General features: G+C 37.2%; 2 protein-coding genes across 6 annotated transcripts; both read left to right on the top strand.

Moving 5' to 3' along the window:
• Positions 1-5,869: 5,869 nt before the first annotated feature.
• On the top strand, positions 5,870-12,572 carry LOC140859786 (inorganic pyrophosphatase TTM1). Of its 5 annotated transcripts, XM_073262346.1 has the most exons (13): positions 6,169-6,707; positions 6,826-6,951; positions 7,055-7,447; positions 9,177-9,291; positions 9,472-9,667; positions 9,780-9,893; positions 9,982-10,155; positions 10,246-10,440; positions 10,807-10,929; positions 11,011-11,123; positions 11,326-11,449; positions 11,734-12,006; positions 12,146-12,572. In XM_073262346.1, exons 3-13 carry the CDS (start codon positions 7,108-7,110, stop codon positions 12,365-12,367), a joined length of 1,989 nt encoding a protein of 662 aa, XP_073118447.1. In that variant the 5' UTR covers positions 6,169-6,707; positions 6,826-6,951; positions 7,055-7,107; the 3' UTR covers positions 12,368-12,572. The 5 variants fall into 5 exon arrangements, with proteins under 5 accessions (XP_073118446.1, XP_073118444.1, XP_073118447.1 ...); XM_073262345.1 differs by lacking the exons at positions 6,169-6,707; positions 6,826-6,951 and adding an exon at positions 5,870-6,145; XM_073262343.1 differs by lacking the exons at positions 6,169-6,707; positions 6,826-6,951 and adding an exon at positions 5,870-6,039.
• Positions 12,573-20,927: 8,355 nt separating this feature from the next.
• LOC140867402 (protein MIS12 homolog) lies at positions 20,928-23,268 on the top strand. The gene is made up of 7 exons (XM_073272467.1): positions 20,928-21,075; positions 21,171-21,228; positions 21,381-21,500; positions 22,219-22,314; positions 22,403-22,541; positions 22,883-22,990; positions 23,090-23,268. Exons 1-7 carry the CDS (start codon positions 20,954-20,956, stop codon positions 23,146-23,148), a joined length of 702 nt encoding a protein of 233 aa, XP_073128568.1. The 5' UTR covers positions 20,928-20,953; the 3' UTR covers positions 23,149-23,268.
• The last annotated feature ends 985 nt before the right edge of the window (positions 23,269-24,253 follow it).

Raw genomic sequence — 24,253 nt, forward strand, 5'->3', positions numbered from 1 at the left:
ATATGTAGTAGATTTCGCATCTCAATATTATATATATGTTTTCTGAATATTGCCGTAGGAAGCGTCTTTGTGAAGAGATCTAATGAGTTCTCACTTGATTGAATGTAACAGATATCAATATCTTTATTCTTCTCAAGCTCTTGAGTGTAGGCAAAGAACTTTGGGGGATATGTTTGGTTCTGTCATTTTTGATGTATTCTTCTTTCATTTGAGCAATACATGCAGCATTATCTTCATACAACGTCACAAGATTCTTGTATACTGATAATCCACAAGAAGTTTGGATATGTTGTGTTATTGATTTTAGTCAAACACATTCACGACTTACTTCATGTAGCGCAATAATCTCGGCGTGATTTGATGAAGTTATTACGAGTGTTGTTTCTGTGAACGCCAAGAAATTACTGTGCCTCCACGAGTAAATACATATCCGGTTTGGGAACGTGTCTTATGTGGATTAGATAAATATCCAGCATCAGCATAACCAATGATACTTTGATTGGTGTCTTTTGAGTACAAAAATCACAAATCTATCGTTCCTCGTAGATAACGGAATATATGTTTAATTTCATTTCAGTTCCTCTTTGTTGGATATGAACTGAATCTTGCCAATAAATTTACAGCAAAAGATATATCAGGTCTTGTGCAATTTGCAAGATACATAAGGGCACCAATGACACTTAGATATGGTACTTCTGGACCAAGAATAACTTCATCATCTTCACATGGACGGAATGGATCCTTTTCTATGTTTAATGATCTTACAACCATTTGAGTACGTAATGGATTTGATTTATCCATATTAAAATATTTAAGGATATTTTCTGTATAATTTGTCTGGTGAACAAAAATTTCACATTCTTTTTGTTCAATTTGCAAACCCATACAGTACTTGGTTTTTCAAGATCCTTCATTTCGAATTCTTCCTTCAAGTACGTCATAACTTTTTGAATTTATTTATTCGTTCCAATGATGTTTAAATTATCAACATATACAGCAATAATTACACATCCGGATGTTGTTTTCTTGATAAAAATACAATGGCATATTGGATCATTTACATATTCCTTTTTCATCAAGTGCTCACTTGGCCGATTATACCACATTCGGCCGGATTGCTTCAACCCATATAATGATCTTTGCAATTTTACATAATAAAATTCTCTGGGTTTTGAACTTTGTGCTTCAGACATCTTAAATCCTTCAAGGATTTTTATGTATATATCACTATCAAGTGATCCGTATAAGTAAGCTGTAACAACATTCATAAGACACATATCCAAATTTTCAGATACTGCCAAACTAATCAAATATCGAAACGTAATTGCATCCATAACAGGAGAATACGTTTATTCATAATCAATTTCAGGCCTTTGAGAAAAATCTTGTGCAACAAGTCTATCTTTATATCTGTTTATTTCATTTTTCTCATTTCTCTTTCGAATAAAAACTCGTTTGTATCCAACATGTTTTATACCTTTAGGTGTGAGGACTATAGGTCCAAAAACATTACATTTATTTAGCGAATCCAATTCAACCTGGATGACATCTTTCCATTTGGCTCAATCATGACGAGTTTTACATTCACCAAAAGATTTTGGTTCATGATCCTCATTTTCATTTATGATGTCACAAGCCACATTATAAGAAAATATCTCATCAATATCTTCTATATCTTTTTGGTTTCATATTTTTTCAGTATTAATATAATTGATAGAGATTTCACGATTCTCGTCACTCTGTGGTTCTGACAGAACATTTTTATCATCAGGTGTTTCTTCTAGAACACCATTTTCTATTTTATGATCATCGTGTTTCTCTATGCCTTTTTTTTCGAGGATTTTTATCCTTGAAACCGACTGGCCTTCCACGCTTCAAGTGTTTTATGACATCATGAGTGTCTTCAATTTGTTTTTTTGGAATTTCAATTCGAGCAGAGGCATTTACAGCATGTATATATGATTTTGTTACCTCTTTTGTGTCTGCAAATGCATCTGGCATTTGATTTGCAATTCTTTTCAAGTGCACAATTTGTTGTACATCTTTCTCACATTGTTTGGTCCTTGAATCCAAATGTAACAATGATGGTACATACCATGTGATTTCTTTTTCGACGTGTTTCTTTTCTCCCCCTAACATTGGGAATATTTCTTCATTAAAATAACAATCAGCAGAGCGTGCTGTAAACATATCGCCTGTCTGAGGCTCAAGATATCGAATGATTGATGGGCTATCATAACCGATATAAATACCGATTTTTCTTTGAGGACCCATTTTTTATCGTTGAGGTGGTGCAATAGGCACATACATCATACATTCAAAAATTCTCAGATGAGAAATATTTGGTTCTTTACCAAATGCAAGCTGCAATGAGGAGAATTTATGATATGCACTTGGTCTGATGCGAATTAATGCCGCAACATGTAAAATTGCATGTCCCCATATAGAAATAGGAAGTTTTGTTTTCATAATCATTGGTCTAGCAATCAGTTGTAGACGTTTAATCAATGATTCAGCTAATCCATTATGTGTATGAACATGAGCAACATGATGTTCAACAGTAATTCCCATTGACATACAATAGTCATTGAAAGTTTGAAAAGTAAATTCTCCAGCATCATCAAGTCTTATTTTTTTGATTGTACAATCGGGAAATTGATTCCGCAATTTTATTATTTGAGTCATTAATCTTGCAAATGCCACATTTCGAGTTGACAATAAGCATACATGTGACCATCTGCTAGAGTCATCGATCAATACCATAAAATATCGAAATGGTCCACATGGTGGATGAATTGGCCCACAAATATCACCTTGAATACGTTCAAAAAATATGAGTGATTCTGTTTGGATTTTAGCTGGCGATGATCTTATAATAAGTTTTCCAAGAGAACATGCTTTACATTGAAACTTATTATTCTGAAATATCTTATGGTCTTTCAATGGATGACCATGTGTATTTTCAATAATTATTCGCATCATTATTGAACCAAGATGTCCCAATCGATCATGCCAATTGGTTGATATTGAAGAATTATTAACCACCATATTTGATTCGATTGACCTTATATGTGTATAATGCAATCCAGTAGGAAGCATTGATAATTTTTCAACCACATATTTCTTTCCTGATTTATATGTGGTAAGACACATATATTTCTGATTTCCATCAGTTATCGTCTCAGTATCATACCCATGAGAATATATGTCATTAAAACTCAACAAATTTCTTTTTGATTCTGGTGAATATAAAGCATCATTTATAAAAAATTTTGTACCATTAGGTAACAAAAATTGTGCTTTTCCACAACCTTCAATCAAGTCTACAGGACATGATATTGTATTCACCATTATTTTTGTTGGTTTTAATTCCAAAAAATATCTTTTATCTCTGTGAATAGTGTGCGTTGTACCACTATCGGATATGCAAACTTTCATGAGATTATTTTCTTGTTTAGCTTTGCTCATACCGTTTTCCATTTTGAGCTTCAAAAGAAAATATGCAATAAAAAAAATTAATGACATTATATGAAAAATATAACATGTTTCATAATACAAAAATACATGAAAAATACAGTATGTTACATTCTATTCCCACCAATATATTAATCAATGTCTTCCAAATCATTTAAAAAATCAGCAACATTGAAATGAGTTGAACCACTTGAATGGTTACTGTTTTCAACAAAATTGGTCTTTTTTTCTTTTCCTTTTGTCGATTCTTTATATAGCTTACATAGGTACTCAGAGGTTCGAAAAATATGTGACCAATGTCCTGGAGTGCCACATCTATAACAAACACTCTCAGATCTTTTTGAGTGATTTTCATTTTCACTCGTGTTTCTATGCTGTCTTTTTTGTGGGTGGTTCGTGACGTTCTTTTGAGATGTGTTATTAAAATAACTATCTCGATTATTTTCATATCCACGGCCGCGATCATTTTTACGTTCACGTCCACGCCCACGTCCTCGACCTCTTACACGACCAAAATTTTGTCTATGCCTTTGATTTTGGCTTTCATTTTTAATTACGATATTTGCTTCTGAAAATGCCGTTGATCCAGTGGGTCGAGATTGATGATTTCTTACTAACAATTCGTTGTTCTTTTTCGCCACAAGAAGACATGCGATTAGTTCAGAATATCTCGAAAATTCACGCGCACTCTATATTGTTGTTGTAGAGTTATATTTATTGCGTGGAATGTGGAAATTATTTTTTTCAAGCATTTCCATTTCAGTAACAACATGCCCACAAAATTTCAATTGCGAGACTATTCGATACATCGCATAATTGTAATCACCGACTTTTTTAAAGTCTTGGAATCTCAACGTATTCCATTCATCACGGGCGGTCGGGAGTATAACTTCCTTTATATGCTCAAATCTTTCTTGAAGTCATTTCCATAAAATCATTGGGTCTTTTTCTGTGAGATACTCACATTTCAATCCTTCATCAAGATGTCTACGTAAGAAAATCATAGACTTTACTTTTTTCTTGTGAGAATGATATATTATTTTTTTTGATGGTATCACTTAGACCCAATGACTCAAGATGCATCTCTACATCGAGAGTCCATGACATATAATTCTTTCCAGTGATATCGAACACAACGAATATAATCTTTGCCAAATTTGACATGGTGGTACTAGAAAAATAACAATGCGTTTTATTACTTAATTTGCATTAATATGACAATACAAAATAATGGATAAACGACGAGTACAAGCATGCTTAAAAATATATAAAGAGTGCGAGGTGGATAATCGTTGGTGAGTACAAGACTCGTGAGCATGATGATCATAATCGTTATAAAAAATAGCCTTAGAAATGCCATCGTCTTCATCTTTGAAAAAAACGAGGAAAAATTATTTTGAGAGAAAGAATGAATTTTGGTGTGATTGAAAATGAGTTTGAGTGATCATATTTATAGGGCAAAAACTAGCCGTTTATTACCGTTTGTGACCGTTGGGGGTAAGAAAAAAATTTGATTATGTGTTGAATAAAATTTTGTAATAATCATGCGATGCATATAATGATAATCATAATTAATAATTATGTATATCATATCACATTATTATAAGATCGGTGTCATAAACAATCTTTTATATAATATTGTGAAATTATACAAATATAGTTAGTATAAAGTCAGGTATAGTATATCATATCATATTTTTATAAGATCGGTGTCATAGACAACCTTTTATATAATATTATGAAATTATACAAATATAGTTAGTATAAAGTCAGGTATAGCATATCATATCACATTATTATAAGATCGGTGTCATAGACAGCCTTTTATATAATATTATGAAATTATACAAATATAGTTAGTATATATACATAATAAATATATATCATATCACGTTATTATAAGGTCGGTGTCATAGACAGCCTTTTATATAATAATATGAAATTATATATTAATATATACACAATAAAAATATATAAACAGTAAAAATGAATATTCTTACTTGTTAAATATTTTTGACCTCTTCTTGTATTTTGAAGCGTCGAAAATTATAAAAAATGTTCGAGCGATCGTGCTGATAACGTGTTGTGAAAAAGTAAAAATTCTAAAATTCAAATATATCAAACCAAACACTTATAGATTTCTTCTATCTAAACTTGTGTTTATTTCAATTCAAATATTGAAATCTATTTATAGATTCTCAATTGAGAATTGTCCAAAAACAAATATGTCATCAATTACATAATCAAAAAATAAAAGATCATCACATCACCATCACAAAATAATTTTAAACCTAATTTAAATATTTAATTCTCAATATAATTTAAATTTTATAGTAAAATTATATATTTTTAAATGGGTAATATATCATTAAACGATTTCTAAAGAATTAACCACGTTCAAAATAGTTCACTCTGCAAGCTCCAACAGACTTCGAACTCAAGAAGACGAAGAAAGAGATGAATCCCGTCTTTTTCACAGAGGAATTATCGGCCATTTTCTTACCCTGATTCTCGAGCAAGCGGTATCAGCTGGAAGCTGCTTAAAAATTTTATCAGAACCCAAAGGTCGCATCAAGATCAGTATTTTCTTGACTGTTTTTTTTTCCCTGAAAAGTTTGGTGATAATTCATGAATTTCCGCCGACTGAGGCATCAAGATCACGCCCCTCTAAGTTAGGATTCTTCAACTTGCAATTTTTTTGTTTACATATGCGCCGCCGGCCTTTGATTCTTATCAACTGATTACATTGAATTTCAAGAAATGATTTTTAGCAGTGGGAATTTTTTTCTTTTTGGATATTGTTTGAAGCTTACTATGTCGTCTTGGTGTTTTTAGTATTCCATTAACTGACTTTTTCAGTTTTATTAGTTGTATTATGACTCTTGCTTTAATTTTGAATCCCTTGACAAGTTTATGATTTTGTGAAAGAAAAAGTTTACTCTGTTGTGGATATAAATAGATAATTGTTGAGTCCGATGATTGATTTTCTGCGAGATATCTGCTTTGAGTAGTCATCATATAGGATTGAGGAGAACCAAGCTAAGGTGAGCTAGATATTTGCTTTGAGTAGTTATATAAATAAATATGGACTTTTAAGGACCCCGTGATTGGGCCTCTCATTTGAAGGAAATCAATGAATTGTCATACTTTAAAGCTGTATGTTTTTTGTTGGCCTGTGTTTTTACTTTTATGTTCAGACTACGTGAGGAGCCAGGCACAATGGGAAGATACAAGTAGGTGGATATATTTTCAAGTTTAGAAAGTGTATTATTCTGATTTAATTATGCTCAGTTATGTGTTTAAGTGCATTAAGATTTCAGTTGATATGTTTCTTTATGGATTGTGTATTAGCACTGTGCAGCTTGTTCACCAAGGCCGTGGGCCATTACTGCTTGATTCTTGGCCTTTTGGTGTCTTAAATCCTCTCTATTTTGTTTGCTTATCTCCTTATTCTCACTCTTTTGGAGAATATAGCATGTATGTGTTCAACTACGCTCTAATTTGGTGTTTTGTATACTGACTCAAAAGTATGATAGCAATTTCTCTACCTTTACTTTCTGTAGTTTGATGTGAAATGCAGTTCACTTTTTCACGTCTTTGACTAGAAGAATCGTCCAAGTTTGAAGTTTTGATATGGTTCCGGAAGCTCTTCCGGGTGCTGAATCTCCTAGGAGGCGCTCGGGCCTGTTGAGAGATCAAGTGCAATTAGTTAAAAGTAAAGATTCTGATCGATTTGAGATTGTTCCAATCCACGATCCTTTGTCATTTGAGAAGGGTTTTTTTGTAACTGTTCGTGCATGCCAGTTATTGGCTCAAAAGAATGAAGGGATGGTATTAGTGGGGGTGGCTGGTCCATCTGGAGCTGGAAAGACAGTGATGACCGAGAAGATCCTCAACTTTATGCCAAGCATTGCTATCATAAATATGGATAACTATAATGATGCAAGCCGTATAATTGATGGAAACTTTGATGGTAATTCTTGTGAACAATTTTCTGATTGCTACTTTTTTTGTTTCTGGTTATCAATTTTATTTACATCTCGGATGCGTGTTATCGTCTTATTGGTTTTATAGCATCATATCCTTGTTTATTTGTTGGTTTTTCCTTGATAAATCCAGTGCACGTGGGCTAACTTTTATTGAAACGCTCTAATTCCTGTGTGTTGGGATTTAAGATATTTTTGTTGTATTTCTTTTAGTGTTTCAGAAGTCCTTGAAAATCAAATTTCTGAAAAATAAGTTGAAAGTTTGCAGTCCTAAAGATTCTCTCTCCTGCTTGATATATATGGAAAACTTCTTTATGACTAATCTCTCTTAATTTTTTTATTTAAAAAATTTATATTGAATTTTTTACGACAATGGGTTCTGCAGATCTTTAATCCCTGCTATGTGTTTTAAATAGGTGGGTTGAAGCCAATGAACACTTGGTCAAGTGGCATCACCTCTCCCCTCTCCCCTCTCCCAGATTTGGGAGAGGTCATGAGTTCTAAGCCCACAAATCCCCACCCCTTGGTCAAAAAAAGGTGGATTGCATGCATGAACATAATTGTATTAGAAAAATAAGATATAAAGATATCATCGACCTAAAACAGCATCTCAAAATGCATAATCAAGCTGATTCAGCGGATTACGAGTTCTAGATTACAGTTTAATGCAGCAAACAAGATGCATAGAACTGATAAGTGCTGCAGCCTATAGCTATTGTATGAAGATTTGTAGCCACAGTCATAACCGTTATCTTTAATTGAATATATTTCATGATTCATGAATATCCCGCCTTTGTTCTATAAATTTTGATAAACATAATGTTTTTCTCTTTTTGTCTTTGTAAACATTTTGTGGCTTTCGTTTTGTTATGGGTAGTTACTGGAACCTCTGAAGAACTAAATGATCAGCAATTTGCTGTAAAACTGATGGTGTCATTCTTGAGGCATTTTTTGTTATATTCAATTGTAAGTCATTTGCTTTAGTGACTGTGAATAAAAACCTTTATCCATGCTGTCTTTTATCCTAGTCATTCAGTTAGCTCTACAGTCCGAAACATTTTAGCGTTTTAAGAAGTTTTTGAAATTAAAAGTTTTAAAGAACTTGATGATTTGGGTTTCCTTACTGCACAAGTTACGTATCCTGTTTCAAACTTTGATCAACCCTAACCCTCTTAAAACATAATTGTTTTCCTAATCCCGTTTTTAGGGAGATGATGGGTAGTGCTGGGCAAATATCAAACCATTTAAGCTGGAGTTCGAAAACAATCATCTTGCCTATTTTTTTCTTTTATCGTCGTTTTAGCTAAAAGTATATTTTGCTTTAACTTCATGGTTAGTATTTGTGGTAGCACGGTTTAGGGATAAATCGGACAGAACTATGAACTTGGAGCATTTTTACTTTCTCTGTTCCTATCCTTTCTTTCCCAACCATTCTTTGAAAGTTCAAATTATACTTTTACTTGTCCTTATATAAAAAAATTGATTAAATATTCTTTGAGAACATGACTTGTTGAATGTGGTGGGATGTGGTAGCAGAATATTTGGTTGAGTGGATTATATTCTGATCATATATGAACAAAATTAGTTTGACAATTTCCATTCCCTCCTGTTTTTATGTTTAAACTATTTCTGGAAAAAATTGTGATCTTTAATGATTGATTGATTATCATGCAGGATGGTTCTCAGAATAATTAATGCTTAATGTTTTCTGAACAGATCCGCGCTTAACAGACTATGACACTCTACTTGAGAATATCCGTGATCTGAAGGCAGGAAAGCCTGTTCAAATTCCCATCTATGATTTTGTCTCTAGCTCTCGCATAGGCTACAGGTTCACCTGCAACTTTTAGGCTCATCGCTTGTTATTGCCATATCTGTTTCTTGTATTTATCTTTAATTTGAAACTTGTGTTTTTACCTTGTTGCCTAACTATTTACCTGTATTTTATCTTAACTTCTAGTGGCTGGTTTCAACTCAGAATTTTTTTTTTAGTAACTTCTGCATCAAACAGGACCCTGGAAGTTCCCAGCTCCCGCGTTGTTATTATAGAAGGGATATATGCATTGAGTGAAAAATTAAGGCCTCTGCTAGACCTCCGTGTCTCTGTTACTGGTGGAGTGCACTTTGATCTTGTAAAACGTGTTCTGCGGGATATCCAACGGGCTGGACAAGAACCTGAAGAGATAATTCACCAGATATCAGAAACAGTATTTCTCTTTCCTACAGAACTGTCTCCATGACATATGTAGCTCAATTACTATGCTAAATCTTTGTTTACTGGTGATGCACCACGGAAGTCTTATGTATCCTTTGCTGCAGGTATATCCCATGTACAAGGTTTATATTGAGCCAGATCTGCGAACAGCACATATAAAAATCATTAATAAATTTAATCCATTCTCTGGATTTCAGAATCCGATGTATATTTTAAAGGTGAGTCTTCGGTTTCTGGCTACCATGCAACTACATATTTTGCACGTATCTGTAATCAAGTTTGAGTTTGACTTTGGTCTTGTTATAGTCAACAAGGGCAGTTACAGTGGAACAAATTAAGGCTGTCTTTTCTGGAGATTATAAAGAAACTACTGAAGAAACTTATGATATATATCTTCTTCCACCTGGTGAAGACCCTGAGGCATGCCAGTCTTATTTGAGGATGAGGAACAGGGATGGCAAATACAATCTCATGTTTGAGGTTTGACTGTTTGAGACTAAAGGTTCCTACTTACATTTATCCTTGTTACAATCCTCCTGACATGCTATTTGATAACGTCGTAACTTTTAGGAATGGGTCACAGATAGCCCCTTCATTATATCACCACGAATTACATTTGAAGTTAGTGTGCGCCTTCTTGGTGGGCTGATGGCACTGGGTTATACAATAGCTTCTATCCTTAAAAGAAGAAGCCATGTTTTCTCCGATGATAAAATCTGTGTAAAAACTGATTGGCTAGAGCAACTAAATCGCAAGTATGTCCAGGTACGATATCAGTCTAATTGTTTTCTGTGTATTATCTTGTTTAATGTTATGGTGGTTGACTCCAGGATCAATGCAAAGTTATTCCATTTCTGATGTTCTCCTTGCATGGAGTTTTTTTTATGAAATTTTGAATCAGGTCATGTGATCTAGCTGGAGTTGAGAGTAGGACGTAAGGTTATTGTAAATGGAAAATCGAGCCCAACATTTTCATTTTTATACTTTTAACGATAAAAGATGTCAAAAGTGTATTTGTTATTTTCTTTGTTTGAGGCTGTCTCCTCTATGATAATATTATGTTATCTCTTGGCTGTCATTCTTGCCTGAGCAGCCCTCTTTTTTTAATCACATGGATGATTTTGTGTACAGGTACAAGGAAGAGATCGGTTGTATGTGAAATATGTGGCCGAGGAGTTGGGTTTGGATGGCTCATTTATTCCACGCACTTACATAGAGCAAATTCAATTGGAAAAACTTATAAATGACGTTATGGTTCGATCCCTTAGAAATTGTCGTGATTATTCATGTTTATTTCATTCATCAGAATCTTTAATCTCAATTCAAAATTCATAGGCACTACCTGATGATTTGAAGACAAAGCTCAGTATAGATGATGATTTGGTTTCCAGTCCTAAAGAAGCTCTATCCCGAGCCTCTGCAGATAGGAGAGTAAAGTTCCTCAATCGGTATAGCTGCTTTTTGCCATTAGCCTCTGATAGGACGTAGAAAATTTTGACAGATGAAACTAGTTTTTACTTTCTTGTCTCGTACCCAATTTGGTAATCATTTTCTCAGTTGTTCTTTCCATGTTTTTTTCATGTCCCTAATATTATGGTGCAGATTTCTTGAGGAGTTCAATATGTAATTTATTTTTGTCCTTGCTCGCAGTGGTATCCCACACTCATACTCTACGCAGCGTGATAAAAATCTACCAAAGCTAACAAAACTTGCTGTTAACAGTAGGAGGTATGATGGACGAACCCCAGATTCACCAGCAGCCCTTGCCAATCAGGTGACCTCGCAGGCATATATTTCTGTTAACATTGTTCTTTAATGCTTTATGCGATTAGCTTTTTGTATCTTCTCGTTTTACATGTTAATGTTTTATTAGAAGGGAGAGTATGGTGATGATTAAAACAATATTTTATCATTACGATGAACACCTTGCTCTTCAAACCACACTTTTCGTTGTTGACTTTTCTTGTACTTCTCAAGTATCTATTGTTGACTTTTCTTGTACTTCTCAAGTATCTATATATGATGGCATTTCTTGCTTATTAGCCTACCAATTTTCAGGGAATCGTCAGTCAGTTATCTGAACAAATTTCAACACTGAATGAGCGAATGGATGAGTTTACGTCTCGAATTGAAGAGCTGAATTCAAAATTTTCTGCAAGGAAAGTGTCTGCTAGTCAACCAAATTTGGTGATGCAGGCTGAAGCATGCAATGCCTCCGTACCCGCTTCTCTTTTCGTGTCTGGCGTAGGCAATGGCTCATTTAGTGGTTCCCTTCTACCCAATTCCTTATCGTCTTCGCAATTGGCGAAAGAGTCTCCTTTCACGGAAGAGGTGATTTTATTATCCCAAACCTCCTCATTCTAGATAAAAACCTCTGCTGAGATGGCAAAAACTCAAATGATCTTGGGATATTGTTTGTTGTTTCACTTGTTTGCATCAGTTTTCTTAGACAACTTTTATCTGGGAACAGATTTTACTTATTGCTCGCGGACAGCGCCAAATCATGCATCAGATAGACAATCTTAGCAATCTCCTGCATGAGTATTTCGGGGAAAGATCTCATCAAGGACGAACAAGTCAGCCCGGCGGTGTGACAGACGTGGGAGTATCCATCGGCGTTTCTGTACTTGTTTCTTTGGCAATGGGGGGCATCGGACTCCTGCTGCTCAGAACCGCGACATCTCAAAACTAGCGTGCATTTTCCGCCTAAACGATGTGATGAACTCGAAATATGCACTCATAAAATGAAGTATAGCGTTGAGAGATGTGTAAATCACTCTAGTTTTATTTCTCTTGACTCAGCTTTTTGTAAGCAAATCCACTATATTGTGTAATATCTGTATAGTCGTGGTATATTGTGCGGAATTGTGGTATGTTTGGGCTCGACTTTGATTTAAGTGATTTATATGAACTAGCAACCGATGTACATTTTATGCATGTACGTAAATAATTTAATATCTAATTAAAATTATAATAAATATGAAATTTTAATATTGCAAATAATATGTCCATATTAAAAAAATATAATGAAATTGATATAATGAAATTGATTGGAATGAATCTTTAATTTTAGCAAGACATAAATAGTGGTTGGTTTTTGATAGTAGGAGTGAGAAATGTTGTAGTAGCCCGGAACCGAAATCAGTGATTAAGGAATTAATCATAATTACTTGGGAAGGGTTCGGAAGCTCCGAAGGCAGGATCGGAAGCTCCGAAGGTGAGTTCGAAAGCTCCGAACAGGATCGGAAGCTCCGAAGGAGCGATCGGAAGCTTCGATCGAACTACGTCAGACATGACGTGTGGCAGGATCGGAACTTCCGATCACCTCTATCCGAAGTCAACCAGTGAGATTTTGACACGTGGCAGATAAGCGAGATCGGAAGCTCCGATGTCGGGATCGGACGTTCTGATCGAGGAACGGAGGTTCCGATCGTCGTCTATAAATAGGGGGTGCCGAGCTCACATTTGAGTGCACCAATTCCTCTCTTCTCTCTCTATTCCTTAGCCTTCTAACTCAGATCTAGGGAATTCTAGGCGTCCCGTGGAAAATCCGGAAGTGGCATAGCGATCCAGGCGTCGTAGCGGAGCTGTGCCCTAGTTTTGAGGCACTCGACATCAAAGGGCTAACGACGGACGAAGGTATAGCTTTTGCTTCCTATAAATATTTAGAGGTATGCAATAGCTTAGTTAAGGCTTTTAGAGCACTATAATGATAGTAGTGTCATTTGGCAGTGTAGAGTAGACTATAGGCGTTGACCTAGAGTTGGTAGAGCTTGCACTGATTTGAGGTACGAAAGTACTGTTCGAGATATCCTGACTGAGTATGCATGTATTATGTTACTGCATGGTTTATATGTCATTGATTTATGCTACATTCATTTGCATACTGAGCTATCTCCTTCGAGATGTCTGTAGTAGGGTTTTTCCCTATCCTGTTAGTGGTTAGACTTCCATCGATTTGGGTCCGGCATATCCACTGGTATTATGGTATGGGAGCCACCTCCTGAAGCGACGGCACAACGTGCTACATACCAGGGCCCGGTCTGTCTCTGTTATCTGATCCTTGACCTCGAATTTATAAGGAGTTCACTTTGCATGCATGTATACTCATACTCTCGTACTGAGCGTTTTATACTCACGTCTCGTACTCTGTGTTTCTGGACACCCTATTCCATAGGACATGTTTGCGATTGGACGAGGCGGGTAGATCCAAGAGGGGCTAGGCAGTTGTTCGTCAGCTGGAGCTTCGCCTAGGTTTTATTCTATTGTTATTTGGATTAAAACAGCTGTTCGATATGGTTGTATATTATTTGGGTATTTACAGATTCCTTGCCTTGGGATTGTATAATGTTTATGGTTTCCGCAGTTTTATTCTGATATTCATTTAATTAAGTTAATTGCATGCCTAAGTTCTGTTTAGTAGGTGATCCATGGGTCACTACATTTATGGTATCAGAGCATGCAAAGTATTCTTGGGATTTAGATTCTACATAAGATAACCGTTAGGTTAATTTTGTAGATGGCAGATCGTGACGACCAGAGTTCTCATGGCAGTATTGGTGGGCGTTGGGGTGATGCCGACCGGGAGCCTCGTCGGGAACGCCGCCATTGTCATCGAGATGAGGACCGTTTCAATGTACGTCGATTCTTGCGGATGGGGCCTAAGCCCTTGGTTGGAGGTGAGTCTCCGGAGGATGTAGAGAACTGGTTAGACCGCATGGAGACGACTTTTCAGACTTTCCAATGCACCGAGGAGCAGAAGATGGAGACCCTTGGTTATCTTCTGGATGGACGTGCGCGCAGGTGGTGGAGGTTTACTTCTGCACCTTTTGTTGCGGCGAGAGGAGTGGCCACCTGGGCCGAGTTCCGCACAGCTTTTCAGAAACTGTATTTTCCTCCTGCACTCCGTCAGTCGAAGGCAGGTGAGCTACTGAGTCTGCGACAGGGAGTCATGTCTATTGACGAGTATCAGCAGAAGTTCTTTGATCTGCTATCCTATTGCCCCGAGATTGCCGACAGCTCCGAGATAAAGTATAATCTGTTCCTTCAGGGCCTTAACCTTGAGATCCACGAGCGTGTGGCGATCGGCGACGACATGTCCTACGAGGGTTTGGTGAGCCATTGTCACCAGGCAGAGGACAGCATTCGGCGAAACATGTCTTTCTCTCAGTCGAGACCTACGAGTTCTTTGGGTCCCCGTGCCCAATCTTTCAAGAAGTCCGGATCTACTTCTTCTTCCTCTGGCTCTGCTGGTGTTGTCCGTTTTGGTAAAAAGGACAAGTGTGATCACTGTGGGAAGAACCATCCATCCGACAAGTGCCGTAGAGCTTCTGAAGCTTGTTTCTGTTGTGGAGAGACTGGTCATATCCGGAGGGATTGTCCACTATCTGGGGGAGACGGTTCTGGTTCTGATTCTGGTTCAAGATCTGGTTCTCAGGCCACTGTTGTCGCAGGGACAGCCTGCTGGGAGTTCTCATTTGAGGCCACGAGCTTCTGGCCAGGTGTTTGCCCTGAGACATGATCAGGCAGTGGAGGAGAATGAGAAAGTCATCGCAGGTACATTTCTGCTTTATGGTATACCTGCTCTTGTACTTATTGACACTGGTGCATCTCATTCCTTCATTTCTGCACGTTTTGTTAAGAGGCATAAGTTACCATGCATTGCATTAGACGTAGTGATGTCTGTTTCTACTCCGACGGGCCAATCTGCTTTGACTAAGCGTCTAGTGATGGGTTGCCCTTTAGAGTTCGAGGGGAACATTCTGTTAGCGAATCTCATGGTTCTTGCGATGGACGACTTTGATTGCATTCTGGGAATAGACATGTTGACTACCTATCGAGCTTCAGTGGACTGCTACCAGAGATTAGTACGCTTTCATCCGAAGGGGGGTGATAGCTGGTTTTTCTATGGAGAGGGAGCGCGACCCCGATGCCTTTGGTATCAGTTTTGAGAGCCTGTCGAGTTCTAGAGTCTGGCGGGGAAGGCTACCTTATCTATGCAGTTGATTTGTCCGCTGAGAGTATTGGGATAGAGAGTATTCCTGTTGTGGATGAATTTCCAGATGTATTTCCTGATGAGATTCCGGGTTTTTCTCCTGTTAGGGAAGTCGAGTTTGGCATGGAGTTGATGCCGAGTACTTTACCTATTTCTCGAGCACCGTATCGTCTGGCTCCGTCAGAGATGCGTGAGTTAAAGAATCAGCTACATGACCTTTTGGACAAGGGGTACATTTGTCCTAGTGTATCTCCTTGGGGAGCTCCTGTTCTTTTTGTAAAGAAGAATGATGGGTCGATGCGGCTGTGCATTGACTATCGGCAGCTGAATCGAGTCACTGTGAAGAACAAGTATCCTTTACCTCGTATTAATGACTTGTTTGATCAGCTGCAGGGCACTTCAGTTTACTCCAAGATTGAATTGAGATCTGGGTATCATCAGTTGAGAGTCCGAGATCAGGACGTAGCCAAGACTGTATTTCGTACTCGCTATGGGCATTACGAGTTTCTAGTGATGTCATTTGGTTTGACTAATGTGCCGGCTATATTCATGGACCTGATGAACCGTGTCTTCAGGGAGTATTTGGACAAGTTTGTCATGGTCTTCATTGACGACATCTTGGTGTATTCGCGTAATACAGAAGAGCATGTTTCTCACTTGCGGTTGGTACTGCAGACTCTTCGAGATGAGCAGTTATACGCCAAGCTGAGCAAGTGTGAGTTCTGAATGGATCGAGTGGTCTTTCTTGGCCATATCATATCCAGGGATTGGATTTCTGTTGATCCAAACAAGATTGAGGCGGTGCTTAATTGGTCGCGACCGACGACAGTTGCTGAAATCCGTAGCTTTCTGGGTCTAGCAGGATATTATCGTCGCTTCATTCTGAACTTCTCTCAGTTTGCTCGACCGTTAACGCAACTTACCCGCAAGGGTGTTGATTTCGAGTGGTCCTCCGAGTGTGAGGAGAATTTCTGTGAGCTTCGACGACGGTTGACTTCTACGCCAATGTTGGCATTACCGTCAGAATCTGGAGGGTATGTGGTATACACTGATGCTTTTCTTCAGGGGTTAGGTTGTGTCCTGACTCAGAATGAGCATGTGATTGCATACGCTTCTAGACAACTGAATTTTCACGAGGACAACTACCCAGTCCATGATTTGGAATTGGCAGCCATTGTGTTCGCTTTGAAGATCTGGCGTCATTATCTGTATGGCAAGAAATTTGAGATCTTCACCAACCATAAGAGTCTCAAGTATTTGTTCACTCAGGCGTAGTTAAACATGAGGCAGAGACGTTGGATGGACTTGCTTAAGGACTATGATTGCGAGATTAAGTACCATCCGGGAGCTGCTAATCTCACTGCTATGCATTGAGTCGCAAGGTGCGACTATCCACACTTCAGACTTGTTCGATGTCTAGTGCGATCAGTGACTGTTGTACTTCGGGATATACTTTCAAGCATAAGAAAGGTATGCAGAGTATCCAGATATTTGCGATATTATCTGAGCCAGCTTTGTATTCGCGGATTCGAGATGCTCAGATGTCTGATTCGAAGACCTAGCGTTTAGCTCGTCTAGCTAACGAGGGTAGCTCGTCTGGATTTTACTATCAGTCAGATGACTTTCTGTGTTTGTCTGGTAGGCTTGTGATTCCGCAGGATGTAGAGTTGCGAGAGGAGATTTTGTCTCAGGCGCATCGCACTAATTTGAGTATTCATCCTGGGAGCAACAAGATGTACAAGGATCTACGTACTCGTTTCTGGTGGAAGGAAATGAAACGTAGTGTTTATCAGTTTCTTTTGAGATGTTTGGTGTGTCAACAGGTCAAGGCAGAGCACTGACGACCTGGAGGATTGCTTCACAGTCTGCCTATTCCTGAATGAAAATGGGAGTTTATCACAATGGACTTTGTGACCCATTTGCCAGTATCCCCGAGGAACTGTGACGCTATCTGGGTTGCGGTGGACCGACTCACCAAGTCAGCGCATTTCATTGCCTATAGCCGAGAGTACAATGTGGATCGTATGACTCGGTTGTACATTCAGGAGATCGTTCGACTTCATGGAGTGCCTGTTTGCATTGTCAGCGATCGGGACCCCAGGTTTACTTCTAGATTCTGGGGGAGTGTTCAGTGTGCGATGAGTACTACTCTCAGTTTGAGTACTGCCTATCATCCGGAGACTGATGGTCAGTCAGAGCGCACTATCCGTACTTTGGAGGATATGCTTAGAGCGTGCGTCATGGATTTTGGTTCAGCCTGGCAGGATCATTTGTCATTGATCGAGTTCGCGTAAAACAACAGCTATCATACTAGCATTGGGATGACACCTTTTGAGGCGTTGTCCGGACGACGTTGTCGTACTCCACTCTTCTGGGAAGAAGTGGGGGAGAGACAGGCTGAGAGACCGGAGTTTATTCAGCAGGCGGTAGACATTGTTGATCAGATCAAGAAACGGATTAAGACTGCACAGGATCGTCAGACCAGCTATGCTAACACTAAGCGTAGGCCTTTGCAGTTCGATGTCGGAGAGAAAGTGTTTCTGAGAGTGTCACCTTTTCGCAAAATTCTCAGATTTGGCCTTAAAGGCAAGTTGTCTCCTAGGTTTATCGGTCCGTTTGAGATCTTGGAGAGCATTGACGATTTGGCTTATCGACTAGCTTTGCCACCGCATCTTTCCAATATTCACAACGTGTTCCACGTATCTCTGTTGCGATGATATGTGGCGGATGAGTCTCATATTCTGCAGCGATTTGAGGTTCAGGTGAGCAAGGATTTGACCTATGTTGAGAAACGTATTCGTATCCTGGATTATAAGGATAAGGTTTTGCGGAACAAAGTCATTCCTCTGGTTTTAGTTCAGTGGCAGCGCCGAGGCACTGAAAAAGCTACTTGGGAGCTTGAGGACAGGATGCGTGAAGACTATGCTGAGTTGTTTTGATTTCATTCTTTAAGTTATATTCAGTTGCAAACTCTGTAAACGTTGATTTGAATAAAGAATGTTTCTGATTTCTGTATCACATTCAGTACTTAAGATCTGATTTCGAGGACGAAATATCTTTAGTGGGGGAGAATGTAGTAGCCCGTAACCAAAATAGTGATTAAGGAATTAATCATAATTACTTGGGAAGGGTTCGGAAGCTCCGAAGGCAGGATCGGAAGCTCAGAACAAGATCGGAAGCCCCGAAGGTGAGTTCGGAAGCTCCGAAGGAGCGATCGGAAGCTCCGATCGAATTACGTCAGACATGACGTGTGGCAGAATCGGAAGCTCCGATCACCTCTATCCGAAGTCAACCAGTGAGATTTTGACACGTGGCAGATAAGCGAGATCGGAAGCTTCGATGTCGGGATCGGACGTTCCGATCGAGGAACGGAGGTTCCGATCGTCGTCTATAAATAGGGGGTGCCGAGCTCACATTTGAGTGCACCAATTCCTCTCTTCTCTCTCTATTCCTTAGCCTTTTAACTCAGATCTAGGGAATTCTAGGCATCCCATGGGGAATCCGGAAGTGGCATAGCGATCCAGACGTCGTAGCGGAGCTGTGCCCTAGTTTTGAGGCACTCGACATCAAAGGGCTAACGACGGACGAAGGTATAGCTTTTGCTTCCTATAAATATTTAGGGGTATGCAATAGTTTAGTTAAGGCTTTTAGAGCACTATAATGATAGTAGTATCATTTGGCAGTGTAGAGCAGACTATAGGTGTGGACCTAGAGTTGGTAGAGCTTGCACTGATTTGAGGTACGAAAGTACTGTTCTAGATATCCTGACTGAGTATGCATGTATTATGTGACTGCATGGTTTATATGTTATTGATTTATGCTGCATTCATTTGCATACTGAGCTATCTCCTTCGAGATGTCTGTAGTAGGGTTTTTCCCTATCCTGTTAGTGGTTAGACTTCCATCGATTTGGGTCCGACATATCCACTGGTATTATGGTATGGGAGCCACCTCCTGAAGCGACGGCACAACGTGCTACATACCAGGGCCCGGTCTGTCTCTGTTATCTGATCCTTGACCTCGAGTTTATAGGGAGTTCACTTTGCATGCATTTTATGCTCACGTCTCGTACTCTGTGTTTCTGGACACCCTATTCCATGGGGCAGGTTTGCGATTGGACGAGGCGGGTGAATCCAAGAGGGGCTAGGCAGTTGTTGGTCAGCTGGAGCTTCGCCTAGGTTTTATTCTATTGTTATTTGGATTAATACAGATGTTCGATATGATTGTATATTATTTGGGTATTTACAGATTTCTTGCCTTGAGATTGTATAATGTTTATGGTTTCTGCAGTTTTATTCGGATATCCATTTAATTAAGTTAATTGCATGCCTAAGTTCTGTTTAGCAGGTGATCCAGGTAAGGGTCACTACAAATATAACTACATTTTTACCATGTTACCCATTACTTTATATAAAGTACAATGCATGTTTGGTGTTGGTGTCATCAAACCCACCAAAAGTAGTTTTTAAATAAGTCTCAACTTTTATTAATAGTATTATGAATAAAAGCACCCTTCTAATTTGTTTTTTTACAAATTAATTGTTAAACTATTAAATGGTGAATGTAATTTGAAATATGTTTGAAGAGATTGATCACTTGAATGTTGTTGGTTGAGCAATTGTAGCATGCATTACTCGAATTTGGTTAATATTTCGAATTGAACTTTCATGAAGCACTGATAAATTTCATGTTTCTATAATCAATAAGATCATATGAAATTCAATAGTATTATTTGAATTGAACTTTAATGATCAAACACTAATAAATCACAATCATTAAACTCATATTTCTATAATCAATTATATTTTTTTGATTTAACCAGAGTATACTAAAAATCACTGAGATTTAAGAAATGATCGCTATAAAAAGCAAATATATAAAAATAAAATATATTCAAAAATAAAAATTTTATCACTAATTAAGATTTATGAAATGATGGCTATAAAAAGAAAATATATATAAATAAAATCTATTCAAAAATGAAAATTTTACAATATTATAATCAAAAGACAAATCTCGACTAATAAAATATAACTGCCAATTTTGTGAAAAAAATATATTATTCAGTCACTTTCAAAAATATAACTATATTATGAATTTTTTCTTAACAAATATTTCAAAAAAAATAATCATTTATTTATAAAAATTACAAATATATTTTAATCGTTAATCATCCTCGAGTCGACAGTTATATACTTATATTATGAATTTAATTGAAAAGATACTATTTTTTCAATTTTTTTTTATCTGGCGGGAATTGGAGAAATATCAGGTTTGGGTGTAATGGAAGGAAGCGAAAGCGAGGCGATTTTCGAATCTTTCAATCTCTGTCCGCAGCTCTTCATCAACGAGGTCCTTAACATTGTCGACGATCTCTTCGACAAGGCTTTTGATTACTTCCTCCGGTAATTCCCTCACCAATTTCTGTTTGCCGATTCGATTCACACACTCAACTGAAGTTACATCATTTTGATTTTGATTTTGATTTTTGGTGCAATAGGGAAGCTTCTACGCGGCTGAAAACTGAGGGCACAGATCGATCTGAGGAACTAACAAAGGTTTTTACGACTATATATATATATATATTCTTTTTTTGTTAGTTTGTTGAATTTTATGCAGTTGGGTTTTCTTAAAATGGTTTTTTTTTTTCCTCTAAATTTTATGGCTTAGGATTTTAATTTTTCTATGAATTTTTGTTTTGCATCGGTAGGGGGTGGCATACATTCAGAAGCTGACCCAATCGGCCCTCAACCAGCGGATGCAGAAATGGGAAGAATACAGTCTTCGCTTTTGTTTTACCGTGCCAGAAAAATTCTCACTGCCAAAAGCCGTATGTCTTGCTCATTCTAGCTGAAAACATTACAATTTTCATTTTTTGGAAATTTTTTTTATCTTGTCTGGATTAATTGAAAGGTGTTAGAAGCATAAAGTTCGTGGTGGAGACTTTTTATGTTGCCATAATTTAGTGGGTGTTGAAGGATCTTGACAAGATACGAACTTTTTTTACAAGATGAAAATTTAACAATATTGTAAATGGCATTACTTCTGTAGGTGCAGCTATTTGACCTAAACTTTATTTGAAGGTAGTTTAAGTAGTTTAGAGAAATCAACTCCTAGGACACAACATTCTAGTCCTCAACTCAAAGGTTGCACTCCATTGAATTGATTTGGCGTAGCCTGAACTCTGAAATGGTAGAAATTCTGGATTATTGTTTTGAGCTTTCTGTTACATTTAAGGGCAAGTGGTGCCTTGCGGCCTTGCCTCTGCAACTTCTACAAAATGGCACTGATTGTAGTTTCTGGGATTGCCCACGTTTGATTTTTGGTTGAGATTTCAAGGAACGAGTCGACCATACTAGGTCATGGTAGTGTATCGAAATTCTGTTATGAGTGAGTTCATCTGTTCATTTATTTCACTAGTATGTGGAACTAAGACTGTACCGTTATTTGTTCAAAGCTGCTGTTGCAGTTCATGCAAACACGATGATTCCATCCTTGTATAGCACGATTTGATATTTCCTAAATACCTTCTGAAACTGTCATTCTAGAATGAATCCTCTGGAGATGATTTACCAGACCTTGATGCTCTTACTGACGCAGAGCTGGACGCACAGTTGAAATCTTTGCGTGACAAACTTGCTCTGGTACCTTCGGTCTTACTGTCTGCACACTTTCCTTTGTTAGTGTGGTTATTTAACATTTTTGCTCGGGAAACTTGAATTTAAAACTCAGGTTGGAAAAGAATCTGCTGAACTTAGCAGAGAACTTCGTACACTGGAGAGGCAGTCTTTGTCAAGCAGTCACTCTGTTGGGTTGATTGATGAAGCGTTAGAGTTGTACCAGAAACATGATACCACCGAATTGTTCCAAGGTAGCTATAACTAGTGTCTGACCATGAAGAAAGATGGCATTACTTTGTAACTTTGTGAGCCAGCAAATTTCCTGCAAGGCTCCATTTTCACTCTTGAACCATATTTTTCATTGACCTTAAATGTGGTGCAAGGTTCTCATCCATGGATATTACCTATTAGCGTCCACTGACTAGATTTCGTTGGATAGGCTATCTTAATATGAGATAGTTTTTGCCTTTGACTCGAATTTCACTGCGTCAATAGTCATTACTTAAATAACGTAATCAAAAGAAAGGAGACAAATTTGCTAGATAAAGATATTGTTGCCCTGCTAAACGACCTTCATGATTGATTTGGACAGAGCTGATAAACACGGCGTCAGAATTTCGCTCACTTCTGGGAAACCTGAAAAGGAGAAGAGGAGAAGAATTTCGATCCGGTGATGTGTTGCACAAAAATCATCAAAGTGGTAACTACCATTACAAAGTTGCAGGGATTGTCATCAGTTACTTACCATTATTTTATGCAAATGCAAAGAACATCAACTCGATGTATATTGATTTTGTAGGACTGTTCAATGCTCCAATTGAAGAACTTCAGGAGTTTCTGGATGAGATAGCATCATAATCAGCTTCTGCATTTGTTCGGCCCTCTTTAGTTATGCAAAGAATTCTGGATAATTGGTTTCAGTAGTTGAATGGTTGTTTTTCCATTTTCATTAATCAAATGAAATTAAAGTGAGTTAGATATAAAAGCATATATTATTTCTGATTTTCAAGAAATATTTTATTTAATTTATAAAGTATGAATAAAGTAATCATAATCCAAATATATGTCTATATTGAGATCCATAAGCCAGCATGTGTTTTTTTATAAGAATATTTTAAGTAAGGGACATCATATTGCAACATTAATGTTGACAGCAGTTAACTCTTATACCACCACTAGGATAGCTGGAATTCAATTGTACTATTTATAAAAGTAGTATTTAATTATCATGACTTTTGAAGTGGATGTGTAGTTTCTCTGTACCGTGTGTGTTGTTTATAAAAAAAAAAAAAAAGTAGTATCTGATTCTTTAAAAAAAATAGTATTCAATATCTATTGGTGCATAATGTTCGAATCAGAATGGTACACATTATATTTTAAATAGGAAACTTAATTTAATTATATTAAATCCTTGTATAAATTGTAATTGTGTTATAATAGTGTTTTAAATATTGATTTTATAAATTTTTTTAGGATGAATAAAATAAATTAATTTATTCAATCACCGTAAAAGGATGATAAAATAGCCAAATAGGAGACCGTGAATGACCTTCTTTCTTTACATGTATGTTTTTCATTTTTATCATATTATCCATCTATTTTTAGTGTTACTTCACTAATTACAATTTTAATTTTTCTCATCAGAGTGTTGTCGCTGATGTAATATCCAAAATTAGGACATGTAGGTCTTCAAAAAATGCTCACGTAAAATCGGATATTATCGAATTTTTTTTGATGTCACGTAAAAAAAAATTAAATTAAAAAAAAGCAAGTTAGTGGATTAATATCGTGCATTGATCAATTAAAGAATTTTGAAAAAAAAAAATTTAAATCATATTTTAAAATTAAACTTTTATGAGATGATATGCGAGAGTGATTTTTGTCCATTAACAATATCTTTGTGAAATATCGATATTGCTACTCCAATGAAAAAATAATGATTTACTAGCTTCTTGTGTTTTTT

Source organism: Henckelia pumila, chromosome 4 (genome assembly GCF_033568475.1).
Source record: "Henckelia pumila isolate YLH828 chromosome 4, ASM3356847v2, whole genome shotgun sequence".
In the NCBI taxonomy this organism is placed as follows: Eukaryota; Viridiplantae; Streptophyta; class Magnoliopsida; order Lamiales; family Gesneriaceae; genus Henckelia; species Henckelia pumila.